Source organism: Kogia breviceps, chromosome 8 (genome assembly GCF_026419965.1).
Source record: "Kogia breviceps isolate mKogBre1 chromosome 8, mKogBre1 haplotype 1, whole genome shotgun sequence".
Lineage (NCBI taxonomy): Eukaryota > Metazoa > Chordata > Mammalia > Artiodactyla > Physeteridae > Kogia > Kogia breviceps.
This window is the reverse complement of record NC_081317.1, coordinates 116,984,785-117,000,720: the sequence shown is the minus strand read 5'-3', so window position 1 is coordinate 117,000,720 and position 15,936 is coordinate 116,984,785. Positions and strand designations below refer to the sequence as shown.

General features: G+C 49.6%; 2 protein-coding genes across 17 annotated transcripts in view; one reads left to right on the top strand and one right to left on the bottom strand.

The window, feature by feature from the left end:
- Positions 1 to 15,936, bottom strand: part of CBR4 (carbonyl reductase 4) — a 153,771-nt gene that overhangs the window by 40,016 nt on the left and 97,819 nt on the right. The window contains exons 6-7 of one of the 3 annotated variants that reach the window (XR_010841699.1): positions 13,920 to 14,106; positions 10,282 to 10,816 (exon numbers count right to left, since the gene is read on the bottom strand). The exons of 1 other annotated variant lie outside the window; for it this stretch is intronic. The gene's annotated coding sequence lies outside the window, so the exon portion shown is untranslated. Of the gene's footprint in view, positions 1 to 10,281; positions 10,817 to 13,919; positions 14,107 to 15,936 lie in introns of those variants that run through there. One more of the 3 variants, XR_010841700.1, reaches the window with a different exon arrangement.
- Positions 1 to 15,936, top strand: part of PALLD (palladin, cytoskeletal associated protein) — a 391,482-nt gene that overhangs the window by 348,741 nt on the left and 26,805 nt on the right. For all 14 annotated transcript variants that reach the window (XM_059071515.2, XM_067040076.1, XM_059071514.2 and 11 more), the window contains 2 exons: positions 13,253 to 13,388; positions 15,538 to 15,636. In XM_059071515.2, the coding sequence (XP_058927498.1) occupies positions 13,253 to 13,388; positions 15,538 to 15,636 (235 nt within the window). The remainder of the gene's footprint in view (positions 1 to 13,252; positions 13,389 to 15,537; positions 15,637 to 15,936) is intronic.

Genomic DNA, 15,936 nt, shown 5'->3' with positions numbered 1-15,936 from the left:
AAGACCTTAGAATCCCAGTTCTCCTCATGCACGTGCACGTTTTCCACCCCGGGGTGGGCTGTTTGCCCACGACACGGTGTGTCCAGGAGCTCCTGTTAGCTGCGTCCCGTTTTGTTAGGCACTTTCTAAATGCTGGCTGCAGGAATTCTATGTTTGAAATCTGGCTCCTTCTCAAAGTTTTATTAGAAAAAGCTCAGTCAAATGACAACATAAATAAGTCGAATCAGGGAGGAGAGTCTGGATGGTAAGGATGTATCATGGGCATCTGCTGAGAGTTGAGTCAGTCCACTGGCCTGAGAAAACCTTTGTCTCTCTCCCCTCCTTTTGTGTTTGAGCTTTTATTTGGCGGCTGGGGGATGAATATAGTCTTGCTTCAAAGAAGCTAACCGTTAGAAAGGGAGGGGGTTGTTACCTGACACTTTTCGCCCTCTCTTACTAAGAAATGGCACCGATGCTTCCGGAGCCGAGTCCTATGTAAATCATCTGCATATCAGTTCTCGGTTGGAATTTGAACAAAGATGAGTCTACCAAAGCCTTGGTGGTGGAGGCGTCATACCTTTTATCATCTTTAGTAGAAAAAGTGGTTTATTCTGGTGTTTGACTTTGAAATTCCCTTGCGTTAAGCAGCCTTAAGGGCTTACCTCGAGTCATAGAAGCACTGGCCTCTTATCAGCATCTGTCGTAGTTACTCATACGGAGTCAGAATAATTTTATAATTGTTCCCAGAGCGGGTCCAGCAGCTCCTGCCGCTTCTTAAAAGTTTCTGGATTGGGGGAGAACGGATACGTGTGTGTGTAGGGCAGAGTCACTGCGAGACCATCGCGACGTTGTTAATCGGCTGTACTCCAATACAGAATAAAAAGTTTAAGAAAAAAAAGTTAATGGAGAAATCATGCTGGTTTTGTGCTGTGGGAAACTGTAACCCAGAGGTAGTTAGGCGCTGTGACATCAGGGTTCAGTGGCCACCCCAGGCTTCCAGCTCTGTGCCAGCCCAGAAGGCACTGTGGTGTGGTTACCCTTTTGTCTTCAGAAGTTTTCCTGTTGCCAAATCACACACACTTGGAGAATTCGTTCTTTTGGTTTGATACATGTGACTTTTGAAACATTCTTTTCCTCTGGTGAATTGTGGCATCACTCGTTTTGCATTCTGAATTTAAAACAAAAAAGTAGCTATTTATCCGTCGTAATAATTCAAATAATTTGCCAAAGACCGAGTGTCCCTTTCAGGGTTGCCATGACCAATGGGCGTCCTTGAATTTGTAGGAACTGCCGAACTCTTGTCAAGTGACTCTTTTCAATTACTTCTTTCTATGTCATCGGGCACTCGTGGTGCTTGTGACTCAGCTTCACTTACACGTCGTTCCTCTGGTCGGACAGTTTTGCCATGTATGTCAAGTGCTACTAAGTGGACCGATTACATGTGACTCCGTGAAGTGGAAATCCATTAGTTGGGTTGGTTTTTGTTGTTGCATTTTTTTGCCTACCTGTTGTACCAAAATACTGAGTATAAGTCTCAGATACCTCAGTTTTCTTAATCATCAGTCGTGGTGCTGGCCGTTGTGCTGTTTGTATGTTCAGTATCGTCCTGTTCTCATCTGTCCAAGAGTAGGTCTGAGTAGTCAGTGGAGATACGGTTCTGCTTCTCGCGTCTGGGCCGTGGAGGGCAAGGCCAGGGGCAGAGGCAGGGAGGCCCGGACAGCGGCCTCTTCCGGCACGCGTCCTCGCGCGCGGGTGGGGTTTGGGGGACGTCTGTGCCTCCAGGCCCCTCGCGTCTTCCCTTCTGCAGACAGCTGCCTTCTTCCCCGGGCCGTGGGGTCACCTGCAGGGAACGTACTGCCTTCTCAAAGCTGGTGACGGACACAGATGTTCAGGTGACTAAATCTCTCCGTCGGAGGCAGTGAGGAAGAGCACGGGCCTCAGCAAGAAAGCTGTCGGCACTTTTATAAAATGAATGTATTCCCCTCCTCTCAGAATCGCTGCTTCCATTTCTGTAATCCTGTCCCCTGCTCAGTGAATCAGCCCGAAAGGTGGTGGGGATCCAGGGCATTTGGGAGTGCCACCCTCCTCCCGGGAAGAGGGCAGCAGCTCTGCCTTTGCTGGTCCCGAGTGGCCGGGCAAGTCTCAAGGGGGAGCAGATCCCACCCGACCCAGATGGCCCGCTGGGCACGGCACTTCTCGCCCACCTTCACGCTCCTGGAACCTGCTCTCAGGCCGCAGGTAGCCACGGTGCTACGATGTTTTATACTCTGAACTGCCTCTTTTATAATAAGCGACTTCGCTGCGTTTGTCAGCAGAAAAGCGTGTGCCGGTAGGAGCTGTGACGCACATGCGTTGAGAGCTTTCATCCTGCAGCCTCTCAGCTCCTGATAGGCAGGCGGTATCTCCTTGTCCTCTTTCTCCCTGACTTATTAGAGACCGGCAGGGGGGGACGGCGTCATCATTCTCCCTTCGAGGCGAGAGGCACCAGGAGGGGCGGGTTTCCCAGGGTTCTGGAATTAGCGTGAGCGAGGGGGACTTCGCCTTGGGGTGCGGCCCAGGCTGATCTGTAATCAGTCTGATGTCTAATATTGTTTGACTAAGGAAGACTGCAGACCAACAAAAACCCCCAAGTCTTAAGGAAAAGTTTGTAACAGATTCCATTCTAGTTTAGACGTTTACGAGTGGGGAGCGTGGTTAGATAGTAACTAATAGAAAAGACAGAACCGGCAGCGGACTTTGCCACAGGAAACAGGTAGAGGCGAAGGCCCCGGGGCTCTTGTCATTGGGCTCGTTGGGGTCCAGCACCTTAGAGGATTCCACAAAAATGCGCATCCAGTCCCAAGCCGTTATTCCCCGGAAGGTAGCAGGCCGGGTCTCGGGCGATGGTTCTTTTGAGCTCCCTGCGCCAGGAGCAGCTGAACGAGCACCTCGGTCCTGGGTGACCCTGCGCGGCTGCGCGGGCGGGCACAGCACACACACGGGTGCCAGGGCCCAAAGGCAGCGTGGACAGAGTGTCACGTTACTGTCAAGTTACGTGCGCGCCTTGAAGCATGAGCTTCAGGTGCCCGCCTGGAGGCCAACAGCTTTGGCTTCACAGTAAAAATCAGGAAAATAATAGAATTGATGTACAGAAACTTAGTTTGTGTATCTGGGGCTCTTTTTTTTTTTTTTTGAATTTATTTTTTTATACAGCATCTTCTTACTAGTTATCCGTTTTATACACATCAGTGTCTGCATGTCAATCCCCATCTCCCACTTCATCACACCACCACCACCACCCCCAGCGGCTTTCCCTGCTTGGTGTCCGTACGTTTGTTCTCTACATCGTGTCTCTATTTCTGCCCTGCAAACCGGTTCATCTGTACCATTTTTCTAGGTTCCACATATAGGCATTAATATACGATATTTGTTTTTCTCTTTCTGACTTACTTCGCTCTGTATGACAGTCTCTAGATCCATCCACGTCTCTGCAAATGACCCAATTTCTTTCCTTTTTATGGCTGAGTAATATTCCACTGTGTATATGTACCACATCTTCTTTATCCATTCGTCTGTTGATGGGCATTTAGGTTGCTTCCATGACCTGGCTATTGTAAATAGAGCTGCAGTGAACATTGTGGTACATGACCCTTTTTGAATTATGGTTTTCTCAGGATATATGCCCAGTAGTGGGATTGCTGGGTTGTATGGTAGTTCTATTTGTAGTTTTTTAAAGAACCTCCATACTGTTCTCCATAGTGGCTGTATCAATTTACATTCCCACCAACAGTGCAAGAGGGTTCCCTTTTCTCCACACTCTCTCCAGCATTTGTTGTTTGTAGATTGTCTGATGATGCCCATTCTAACTGGTGTGAGGTGATACCTCATTGTAGTTTTGATTTGCATTTCTCTAATGATTAGTGATGTTGAGCAGCCTTTCATGTGCTTCTTGGTCATCTGTATGTCTTCTTTGGAGAAATGTCTGTTTAGGTCTTCTGCCCATTTTTGGATTGGGTTGTTTGTTTTTTTAATATTGAGCTGCATGAGCTGTTTGTATATTTTGGAGATTAATCCTTTGTCCATTGAATCGTTTGCAAACATTTTCTCCCTTTCTGAGGGTTGTCTTTTAGTCTCCTTTGTAGCTTCCTTTACTTTGCAAAAGCTTTTAAGTTTCATTGGGTCCCATTTGTTTATTTCTGTTATTATTTCCATTACTCTAGGAGGTGGATCAAAAAAGATCTTGCTGGGCTTCCCTGGTGGCGCAGTGGTTGAGAATCCGCCTGCCGATGCAGGGGACACGGGTTTGTGCCCCGGTCCGGGAAGATCCCACATGCCGCGGAGCGGCTGGGCCCGTGAGCCATGGCCGCTGAGCCTGCGCGTCCGGAGCCTGTGCTCTGCAACGGGAGAGGCCACAACAGTGAGAGGCCCACGTACCACAAAAAACAAACAAAAAAAACCAAACAAAAAAGATCTTGCTGGGGCTTCCCTGGTTGGCGCAGTGGTTGAGAGTCCGCCGGCCAATGCAGGGGACCACGGGTTCGTGCCCCTGTCTGGCATGTGGGTTTATCCCACATGCCACGGAACAGCTGGGCCCGTGAGCCATGGCCACTGAGCCTGTGTTCCACAACTGGAGAGGCCACAAGAGTGAGAGGCCCACGTACCGAAAAAAAAAAAAAAAAAGATCTTGCTGTGATTTTTGTCAAAGTGTGTTCTTCCTATGTTTTCCTCTAAGAGTTTTATAGTGTGCAGTCTTACATTTAGGTCTCTAATCCATTTTGAGTATATTTTTATGTATGGTATTAGGGAGTGTTCTAATTTCATTCTTTTACATGTAGCTATCCAGGTTTCCCAGCACCACTTATTGAAGAGACTGTCTTTTCTCCACTGTATATCTTTGCCTCCTTTGTCATAGATTAGTTGACCATAGGTGTGTGGGTTTATCTCTGGGCTTTCTATCCTGTTCCATTGATCTATATTTATTTTTTCATGCCAGTACCGTATTGTCTTGATTACCGTAGCTTTGTAGTAGAGTCTGAAGTCAGGGAGTCTGATTCCTCCAGCTCCGTTTTTTTCCATCAAGACCGCTTTGGCTATTCGGAGTCTTTTGTGTCTCCATACAAATTTTAAGATTCTTTGTTCTAGTTCTGTAAAAAATGCCATTAGTAATTTGATAGGGATTGCATTGAATCTGTAGATTGCTTTGGGTAGTATAGTCATTTTCACAGTATTAATTCTTTGAAACCAAGAACATGGTATATCTCTCCATCTGTTTGTATCATCTTTCATTTCTTTCATCAGTGTCTTATAGTTTTCTGCATACAGGTCTTTTGTCTCCCTAGGTAGGTTTATTCCTAGGCATTTTATTCTTTTTTTGCAGTGGTGAATGGGATTGTTCCCTTAATTTCTCTTTCTGATTTTTCGTTGTTAGTGTATAGGAATGCAAGAGATTATTGTGCATTAATTTTGTATCCTGCAACATTACCAGATTCATTGATTACCTCTAGTAGTTTTCTGGTGGCATCTTTAGGATTCTCTACGTATAGTATCATCTGCACTCAGTGAAAGTTTTGCTTCTTCTTTTCCAGTGTGTATTCCTTTTATTTCTTCTCTGATTGCCATGGCTAGGACTTCCAAAAGTATGTTGAATAATAATGGTGAGACTGGACATCCTTGTCTTGTTCCTGATCTTAGAGGAAATGCTTTCAGTTTTTCACCATTGAGAATGATGTTTGCTGTGGGTTTATCGTATATGGCCTTTATTATGTTGAGGTAGGCTCCCTCTATGCCCACTTTCTGGAGAAGTTTTATCATAAATGGCTGTTGAATTTTGTCAAAAGCCTTTTCTGTGTCTGTTGAGATGATCATGTTTGTTATTCTTTGATTTGTTTATATGGTATATTACATTGATTGATTTGTGTATATTGAATCCTTGCATCCCTGGCATAAATCTCACTTGATCATGGTGTATGATCCTGTTAATGTGTTGTTGGGTTCTGTTTGCTAGTATTTTGTTGAAGATTTTTGTGATCTGTATTCATCAGTGATGTTAGTCAGTAATTTTCTTTTTTTGTAGTATCTTTGTCTGGTTTTGGTATCAGAGTGATGGTGGCCTCCTAGAATGAGTTTGGGAGTCTTCCTTCCTCTGCAATTTTTTGGAAGAGTTTTAGAAGGATGGGTGTTAGCTCTTCTCTAAATGTTTGATAGAATTCACCTGTGAAGCCATCTGGTCCTGGACTTTTTGTTTGTTGGAAGATTTTTAATCACACTTACAATTTCATTACTTCTGATTGGTCTGTTCATATTTTCTGTTTCTTCCTGGTTCAGTCTTGGAAGGTTATACCTTTCTAAGAATTTGTCCATTTCTTCCAGGTTGTCCATTTTAGTGACATAGCGCTGCTTGTAGTAGTCTCTTAGGATGCTTTGTATTTCTGCGGTGTCTATTGTAACTTCTCCTTTTCCATTTCTAATTTTATTGATTTGAATCCTCTCCTTCATTTTGTCAATGAGTCTGGCTAATGGTTTATCAATTTTATTTATCTTCTCAAAGAACCAGCTTTTAGTTTTATTGATCTTTGCTATTGTTTTCTTTGTTTCTATTTCCCTTATTTCTGCTCTGATCTTTATGATTTCTTTCCTTCTACTTACTTTGGGTTTTGTTTGTTCTTTCTCTAGTTCCTTAAGGTGTAAGGTTAGATTGTTTATTTGAGATTTTTCTTGGTTCTTGAGGTAGGCTTGTATTGCTATTAACTTTCCTCTTAGAACTGCTTTTGTTGCATCCCATAGGTTTTGGATTGTTGTGTTTTCGTTGTCACTTGTCTCTAGATATTTTTTGATTTCCTCTTTGATTTGCAGTGACCTGTTGGTTATTTGGTAACGTATTGTTTAGCCTCCAAGTGTTTGTGTTTTTTATGTTTTTTTCCCTGTAATTCATTTCTAATCTCATAGAGTTGTGGTCAGAAAAGATGCTTGATATGATTTCAGTTTTCTTAAATTTACTGAAGCTTGATTTGTGACCCTAGATGTGATCTATCCTGGAGAATATTACATGTGCGCTTGAGAAGAAAGTGTAATCTGCTGGTTTTGGATGGAATGTCCTATAAATAGGACATTCTGTCTGTTGGTGTAAGTGAAGTGTTAAAGTCCCCCACTATTATTGTGTTACTGTCGATTTCCTCTTTTATAGCTGTTAGCAGTTGCCTTATGTATTGACATGCTCCTATGCTGGGTGCATATATAGTTATAATTGTTATTTCTTTTTGGATTGATCCCTTGATCATTATGCAGTGTCCTTCCTTGTCTCTTGTAACATTCTTTCTTTTAAAGTCTATTTTATTTGATAATGAGTATTGCTACTCCAGCTTTCTTTTGATTTCCATTTGCATGGAATATGTTTTTCCATCCCCTCACTTTCAGTCTGTATGTGTCCCTAGGTCTGAAATGGGTGTCTTGTAGACAGCATATATGTCTTGTTTTTGTATCCATTCAGCGAGCCTGTGTCTTTTGGTTGGAGCACGTGTCCATTCACGTTTAAGGTAATTATCGATATGTATGTTCCTGTTACTCTTTTCTTCATTGTTATGGGTTTGTTTTTGACAGTCCTTTTCTTCTCTTGTGTTTCCCACTTAGAGAAGTTCCTTTAACATTTGCTGTAGAGCTGGTTTGGTGGTGCTGAATTCTTTTAGCTTTTGCTTGTCTGTAAAGCTTTTGATTTCTCCATTGAATCTGAATGAGATCTTTGCCGGGTAGAGTAATGTTGGTTATAGGTTCTTCCCTTTCATCACTTTAAATATATCGTGCCACACCCTTCTGGCTTGTAGAGTTTCTGCTGAAAAATCAGCTGATAACCTTATGGAAGTTCCCTTATATGTTATTTATCTTTTTTCCCTAGCTGCTTTCAATTTTTCTTTGTCTTTAACTTTTGCCAATTTGATTACTGTGTGTTTCGGTGTGTTTCTCCTTGGGTTTATCCTGTATGGGACTCTCTGCGCTTCCTGGACTTGGGTGGCTATTTCCATTCCCATGTTAGGGAAATTTTCTACTGTAATCTCTTCAAATGTTTTCTTGGGTCCTTTGTCTCTCTCTTCTCCTTCTGGTAGCCCTGTAATGCGAATGTTGTTGTGTTTAATGTTGTCCCAGAGGTCTCTTAGACTGTCTTCATTTCTTCTCATTCTTTTTTCTTTATTCTGTTCCACAGCAGTGAATTCCACCATCCTGTCTAACAGGTCAGTTATCCGTTCTTCTGCCTCAGTTATTCTGCTATTGGTTCCTTCTAGTGTAGTTTTCATTTCAGTTACTGTATTGTTCATCTCTGTTTGTTTGTTCTTTAATTCTTCTAGGTCTTTGTTAAACATTTCTTGCATCTTCTCGATCTTTGCCTCCAGTCTTTTTCCAAAGTCCTGGATCATCTTCACTATCATTGTGAATTCTTTTTCTACAAGGTTGCCTATCTCTACTTCATTTAGTTGTTTTTCTGAGGTTTTATCTCGTTCCTTCATCTGGTACTAGCCTTCTGCCTTTTCATCTTGTCTGTCTTTCTGTAAATGTGGTTTTTGTTCCATAGGCTGCAGAATTGTAGTTCTTCTTGCTTCTGCTGTCTGCCCTCTGGTGGATGAGTCTCAGAGGCTTGTGCATGTTTACTGATGGAAGGGACTGGTGGTGCGTAGAGCTGGCTGTTGCTCTGTGGGCTTTAATCTGCTTGTCTGCTGATGGATGGAGCTGGGTTCCCTCCCTGTTGGTTGTTTGGCCTGAGGCGACCCAACACTGGAGCCTACCTGGGCTCTGTGGTGGGGCTAATGACAGACTCTGGGAGGGCTCACGCCAAGGAGGACTTCCCAGAACTTCTGCTGCCAGTGTCCTTGTCCCCACGGTGAGCCACAGCCACCCCCGCCTCTGCAGGAGACCCTCCAACAGTAGCAGGTAGGTCTGGTTCAGTCTCCCCTGGGGTCACTGCTCCTTTCCTGGGTCCCGATGTGCACAGTACTTTGTGGGTGCCCTCCAGGAGTGGAGTCTCTGTTTCCCCCAGTCCTGTCTAAGTCCTGCAATCAAATCCCGTTAGCCTTCAGAGTCTGATTCTCTAGGAATTCCTCCTCCCGTTGCCGGACCCCCAGGTTGGGAAGCCTGACGTGGGGCTCGGAGCCTTCACTCCAGTGGGTGGACTTCTGTGGTCTAAGTGTTCTCCAGTCTCTGAGTCACCCACCCAGCAGTTTTGGGATTTGATTTTACTGTGATTGTGCCCCTCCTACCATCTCATTGCAGCTTCTCCTTTGTCTCTGGATGTGGGGTATCTTTTTTGGTGAGTTCCAGTGTCTTCCTGTCGATTATCGTTCAGCAGTTAGTTGTGATGCCGGTGTTCTCCCAAGAGGGACTGAGAGCATGTCCTTCTACTCTGCCATCTTGAACCAAACTCTCTTGGGCTCTTTTATACATTAATTTCTTTTTTGGCCTCGTAATTTGCAGGATCTTTGTTCCCCGACCAGGCATTGAACCTTGGCCTCTTTGGCAGTGAAAGCACGGAGTCCTAAACACTGGATGCCAGGGAATTCCCTCTTTTATACATTAATTTCTGAGTTACACTCTTGGATGTGAGGGATTCCTACCTGACAGCACGTTGTTGATTTTGCTCACTCTGCAACTGTGAGTTTAGTTTCCATTCGATTTCGCTGAGTATGGGAAGAGGAGGATGCGGGGGCTCTTCGTTTAAAAAATTCTCCGGCGGCCAGACAGGCCCGGGACCCCCTAAGTCATGTGCTCTGAGCTGCATCTCTGAGCACGGACAGTGTTGACCTGGAACAGTCCATCAAGGGAGGATGCTCTCAGGGTTGTTCAGTAGTCAAGGAAAAAGAAGAAAACTTCCTGGGATTTGCCAGGGTTCAATCTGGAGGGTTTTACTTTCCACATGCGTGTGTGTGTGGTTGAGCTGTTTCTCCCCCAACGACGTGAGTATTATTTAACATAGTCAGTGGTGTCACATTGAAGCTGGTGTAGACAGGACAGGGTGCTTCTGCAAGCTTGGGCCGAGCGTGAGCACAGGAGCAGTCAGCGCGTAAGACGCGTAGCGATGCCACTGGTTCCTGTACGCTGAGTACGGGGTTTTGTGAACAGTTCTGGTTTGGGTAACAGTTTACTTTGAAGAGACGTTTTAATTTTTTTTTTTTTTTTTTTTTTTTTTGGTATGCGGGCCTCTCACTGTTGTGGCCTCTCCCATTGCGGAGCACAGGCTCCGGACGCGCAGGCTCAGCGGCCACGGCTCACGGGCCCAGCTGCTCCGCGGCACGTGGGATCTTCCCAGACCGGGGCATGAACCTGCATCTCCTGCATCGGCAGGCGGACTCTCAACCACTGCGCCACCAGGGAAGCCCAAGACGTTTTAACTTTTAATTGTACAAACCATTATGAACGTAAAGCATCTCAGGACTTTCCTGGCGGTCCAGTGTCTAGGACTTGGCACTCTCACTTCCAGGGCTCTGAGTTCGATCCTTATTCAGGGAAGTAAGATCCCGCAGGCCATGCAAGAAAAGAAAAAAAATATGTTTTAAAAGAAGGGAAAGCATCTGTTTGTCACCAGATGCTCTTTTTATTCCTGACGAGTTGCTCTTTGTTCATCAGAAGTTGGTGCCGCGTTGGGGTGCAGACCACAGGCGTTTTACAACAGACTCCTTTTATGGGGTGGCACTCCGTTGCCAAAACTTTGCGTCAAAAGTTTGTAACCACTGTTCTTGCCGGGCGCCTCCCCTTTCCAAATGCTCCATCTTGGTTTCTGCCCTGATCTCAGATCTTCACCCTTACTCTGTGCTCAGTTTTTAACACAGTTTCTCAGTGTTTTCTGAATTACATTAGTAATTAGTCCAAATGAGATACTCTGAAAAAAAGAAAAGGTTCCGTATTAAACTAAGCGAGAGAGCGCGGTGGCCTGGACCCCTCTCCCCGAGTTGCCCGGTGCCCCGTTGACCCCCAGCTGGCTCTGGTTGCCCTGCCTGTCGTCATCCCGGTCCAGCTCCTTGTGGACCCACTTCTGTCACCTGGCAGCACTCTCCCCCTCCCGCCGGGTCTTCCCCTCCCTCCCCTCGGCCATCCCCCCGTAGAAGATGAGTTTTGCAGGAATCGTGACTTCAGTCTGCTCTACGTGTGTCCCTGGCGCCCAGAGCCGAGCAGGGCCCTGGCCAGTGGGGCTGCAGGGGTGTGGGCAAGCTCCTGGGGGCTCTGCTCAGCACCCTGGGGTCCTCTTCACTCCCCCCGGCCTCCCTTGGCCAGTCCCTCCATGGTCCGCCGCCCTGCACGGTGCTCTCTGTCAACTGCCCCAGAGCCCCTCCTGCAGGGCCTGGTGTTCCCCATAATCCTGTGAGACCGGTGCTTTTAGGTCCCACATTTCACACTTTACGGAGGAGGAGGTGGAAGCACGAGCCATTGCTAACCAGCCCAGTCTTTTTGTAAAGGGCGATCGATGCTGGCCTCTTCACCCTTGTTGCTGTGATGCCTGCCTGCATCCTCTCACCTCCCCCCTGTGACCCTGCCCGCCTGCGTCCTCTCGCCTCCCCCCGTGACCCTGCCCGCCTGCGTCCTCTCGCCTCCCCCCGTGACCCTGCCCGCCTGCGTCCTCTCGCCTCCCCCCGTGACCCTGCCCGCCTGCGTCCTCTCGCCTCCCCCCGTGACCCTGCCCGCCTGCGTCCTCTCGCCTCCCCCCGTGACCCTGCCCGCCTGCGTCCTCTCGCCTCCCCCCGTGACCCTGCCCGCCTGCGTCCTCTCGCCTCCCCCCCGTGACCCTGCCCCCCTGCGTCCTCTCGCCTCCCCCCCGTGACCCTGCCCGCCTGCGTCCTCTCGCCTCCCCCCCGTGACCCTGCCCGCCTGCGTCCTCTCGCCTCCCCCCCGTGTCCCTGCCCGCCTGCGTCCTCTCGCCTCCCCCCGTGACCCTGCCCGCCTGCGTCCTCACACCTCCCCCCGTGACCCTGCCCGCCTGCGTCCTCTCGCCTCCCCCCGTGACCCTGCCCCCCCTGCGTCCTCTCGCCTCCCCCCCGTGTCCCTGCCCGCCTGCGTCCTCTCGCCTCCCCCCGTGACCCTGCTCGCCTGCGTCCTCACACCTCCCCCCGTGACCCTGCCCGCCTGCGTCCTCTCGCCTCCCCCCCGTGACCCTGCCCGCCTGCGTCCTCTCGCCTCCCCCCCGTGTCCCTGCCCGCCTGCGTCCTCTCGCCTCCCCCCGTGACCCTGCTCGCCTGCGTCCTCACACCTCCCCCCGTGACCCTGCCCGCCTGCGTCCTCTCACCTCCCCCCCGTGACCCTGCCCGCCTGCGTCCTCTCGCCTCCCCCCGTGACCCTGCCCCCCTGCGTCCTCTCGCCTCCCCCCGTGACCCTGCCCGCCTGCGTCCTCTCGCCTCCCCCCGAGTCCCTGCCCGCCTGCGTCCTCTCGCCTCCCCCCACCCCGTGACCCTGCCCGCCTGCGTCCTCTCGCCTCCCCCCGTGTCCCTGCCCGCCTGCGTCCTCTCGCCTCCCCCCACCCCGTGACCCTGCCCGCCTGCGTCCTCTCGCCTCCCCCCGTGACCCTGCCCGCCTGCGTCCTCTCACCTCCCCCCCGTGACCCTGCCCGCCTGCGTCCTCACAACGTCACACCTGAAAGTGTACTGTGTGCATTCTTGTCTAACTTGCTCTTTTTTAACCTTGACGTTCTACCTTTGAAATTCAGCTTTGGTGACACGCGCCCTTCTTTTCCGCTGTTGGACTGTGTTCGTGTCTCAGTCACGTTTACCCGCAGCCCTGTGCGCCTGTGCGGGAGGAAGAAGTAAACTAGGCGGCGCGTGGCTTCAGTCCGCCCAGTCCGGCCTGCACCCTGCAGCCAACCAGAGCAGGACGAGAGGAGGGCGGAGCGGGCGGGAGTCCCGTGCGCTGGGGGCGGGCGGGGCGCTGCTGCTGAGTGAACTGGTGGCAGAGCTGAGGAAAGGACGCGGAAGTCTGTTCTCCCTGAAACGCCCCTGATGGTCTCATGTGGCGGCGGGTGTCGTTTCACCTGTTGATGGCACGTGTTGGGAAGCTTGCCCAAAGTCACAGACCTGACACGGTGGAAACCCAGGTCTGGGCATAAACAGCGCCACGTATGTGTTGCCGCTTCCCCGGCCTTGGCCCCCGCCTCACCCCGGCAGGTGCGCCCGGGTGTGCGGGCTTTCTCTGGGGGCCGGTTCCCGTCAGTGTCGCTCGTCCCACCCCCAGCAGGACAGGCGTGGCCGTCAGGGTGGGTGGTGCTGGGGCGGGGGCGTGCCTGGCCCCAGCCCTGACCCTGACCCTGACCACGCTGCGTGCTCGCCCACAGGGGACTGCCCAAGAAGGCCAGCAGGACCGCCAGGATCGCCTCGGACGAGGAGATCCAGGGCTCGAAGGACGCCGTCATCCAGGACCTGGAGCGGAAGTTGCGCTTCAAGGAGGACCTGCTGAACAACGGGCAGCCGGTACGGGCGGGGGTGCGCTGGGCCGGGCGGGGGTCTGGAGCTGCCCCCCAGGCCTAAGGTCCCGGGCCGCGTCCTCACCGCTGGCCCGCTACCCCGAGCCCCCGCGTTCCTCTGCGTGTCGAGGCTTGGGTCCGGGAAGGGGAGGGCGGGGAGAAGGCTGCTCTCTGCTGCCTCCCGTCATGGGCCATTCCTGGGGGATCACAGCAGGTTTTTGTTTTTCTTTTTTTCTTTTTTTTCTTTTTGGTTGTTTGCTTAAATATTCCTTATGGACTATCTCTTGGTTAAAAAGTAAAACTTCTATAAGCCCTTACATTATACTATATGTATTTATATTTGTTATATATATATCATATATCCCGCATATAAATATATATTTTGGGTATTTGTCTGTTTAGCAGTGAATGACATTTCCAGTGTTTTCCATGGATTTCCACATTTGAGAGTTTAAAAAAACCAGAAAAGTAAGGTTTCCTTTCTTAGAAAATGAGACCCTGAAACAGCTTTTTCCTGATGTCGCACATCATTTCATACCTATTTCTGCCTCCTTAGAGCTTGTCTATCCCCACGGTGTGGTAGTTCGGAAACAAAACTACGAAGTGAATTTGGTTCCTGGCGGGAGCAGGTGCATCTGGTGAAGGCCTGGGTGTCAAATGGCGCTTCTCCAAAGGGACGGGGTGGCGTCATTCCAATCCTGCCTGCGGGGCTGGCGTAGTCCTCCCTGCAGACGTTAGGAAAGCTTTTAAGGGAGCAGGTATCTAAAACTCTCTCTGAAAACTGAATTCATGATTTTTTAACACACGTGAGAAAATTAAACAACAACTTACTGTACGAGACATTCCATGTGCAGACACTGCCTCTACCTCTTCTCGGCCCCTTCTTTTTTTTTTTTTTTTTTTTTTTTTTTTTCGGTGTGCAGGCCTCCCACTGCTGTGGCCTCTCCCGTTGCGGAGCACAGGCTCCGGACGCGCAGGCGCAGCGGCCACGGCTCACGGGCCCAGCCACTCCGCGGCACGTGGGATCTTCCCGGACCGGGGCACGAACCCGCGTCCCCTGCATCGGCAGGTGGACTCTCAACCACTGCGCCGCCAGGGGAGCCCCTTCGGCCCCTTCTTTACAAAATGAAATAACTGGAACTTCAGGTCTTCTGTCATTTGGCACCTGTCTTATTTCTCTTCCCTGTCTCCGCTGGGACTGGAACCAGCCATTGCTGGAAATCAGCAGTTTACCCAACATATCTTCCTGATTAGATAGTTTCCAGTAGAATTTGTGTCTAGATTCACAACTTTGGAAGTTTATCTGAAATAACTTTCGCAGGTTTCTTTGTTTTTTGTTTTTTGTTGTTTTTTGGATTCTGCCTTACTAGTTACTCTCTATCTTGAATCAGATGCTTGTTTTTAAAATGCCCCCGATGGGCTGATGGTCATATTAGAGCCAGCGCTCAAGAGCGGCCAGCAGACAGAACACGAACATGGACATTTCTCTTGTGTTTGGCCCAAAGCGCCGGTCGGTCGATGCAGAAGCCTCACCACCCTCTTTGCAGACAGTCTCCCCAAGGAGGCTCGTGAGTCATGGGTGTCAGCCCAGCAGGCATCTTTCACGGCCCCTCTGCTAAGTCCGCACGTGTACTCATCCCTTGTGGGTTATTGCACGTGCTTATGTTCACCTCGGGTTCCCAGCCCGTGGGAAGTGCCGTCAAAACAGAGAGGGCCGTCACTGCCCACTGGCCTGGAACTCCCTCATCAGGCTCAGAGCTGACCAGGCTGTTCTGAAACCTGTGGAGGGCTATGAAAATAACATTTCCTGTAAAAAGAACATTTTGCTGTTTAAATATCTTTTTTCTGTATGTTTACTGTTAGGGGTAAATATATGACTCGTACTTTTAGGTGACTTATGCCTTCTTGCTCAGTCTGTGCTCTGTCAGCTGGTGGCTCTCAGGATGGGTCACCCCACCTCCCACCCCAGGGCCAGGACCAGAAGGGCAGGTGAGAGCAGCTGAACAAGGGGAGGAGAGGACTGCTGTACGTACAGGCGCCGAAGGCGGAGAGAGAGCAGTTACAGAGAACGGCCAACGTGTTTGCTTTTTAAACTCTTTTTCTTAAGGTGTGGTAGCATTGTGATTTTTCTGATTTCTGTGACTTGCTTTGTCTAGAGGTTGACATACGAGGAAAGGATGGCTCGGCGGCTGCTGGGCGCCGACAGCGCGACCGTCTTCAACGTCCAGGAGCCTGAAGAGGAGGCGGCCAGCCAGGTACCCCATTCCTCCTGGCTCCCCAGGGAAGCAGATTACCCTGCCCCCTCTCCCCGCCCTCCTTACGGATAGTCTTGGGGTCAGCTCTGTGGAGAGCAGCGGGCGGGTCAGAGGAAAGAGCATTGTCATCAGATCAGCCTCCCAGCCAGCGTTTATTGAGCACATACTATGCTGAGTGAGTGAAGGGATATATTTCGGTTGGTGACACCTGTTCTTTTTATCTTCTTATCGATTAGTTTCTCTCCTTTCAAGTATCTTTCTGTTCTTGGGCTGTAATGCAGAATAGGTTTGTGTGGAGGA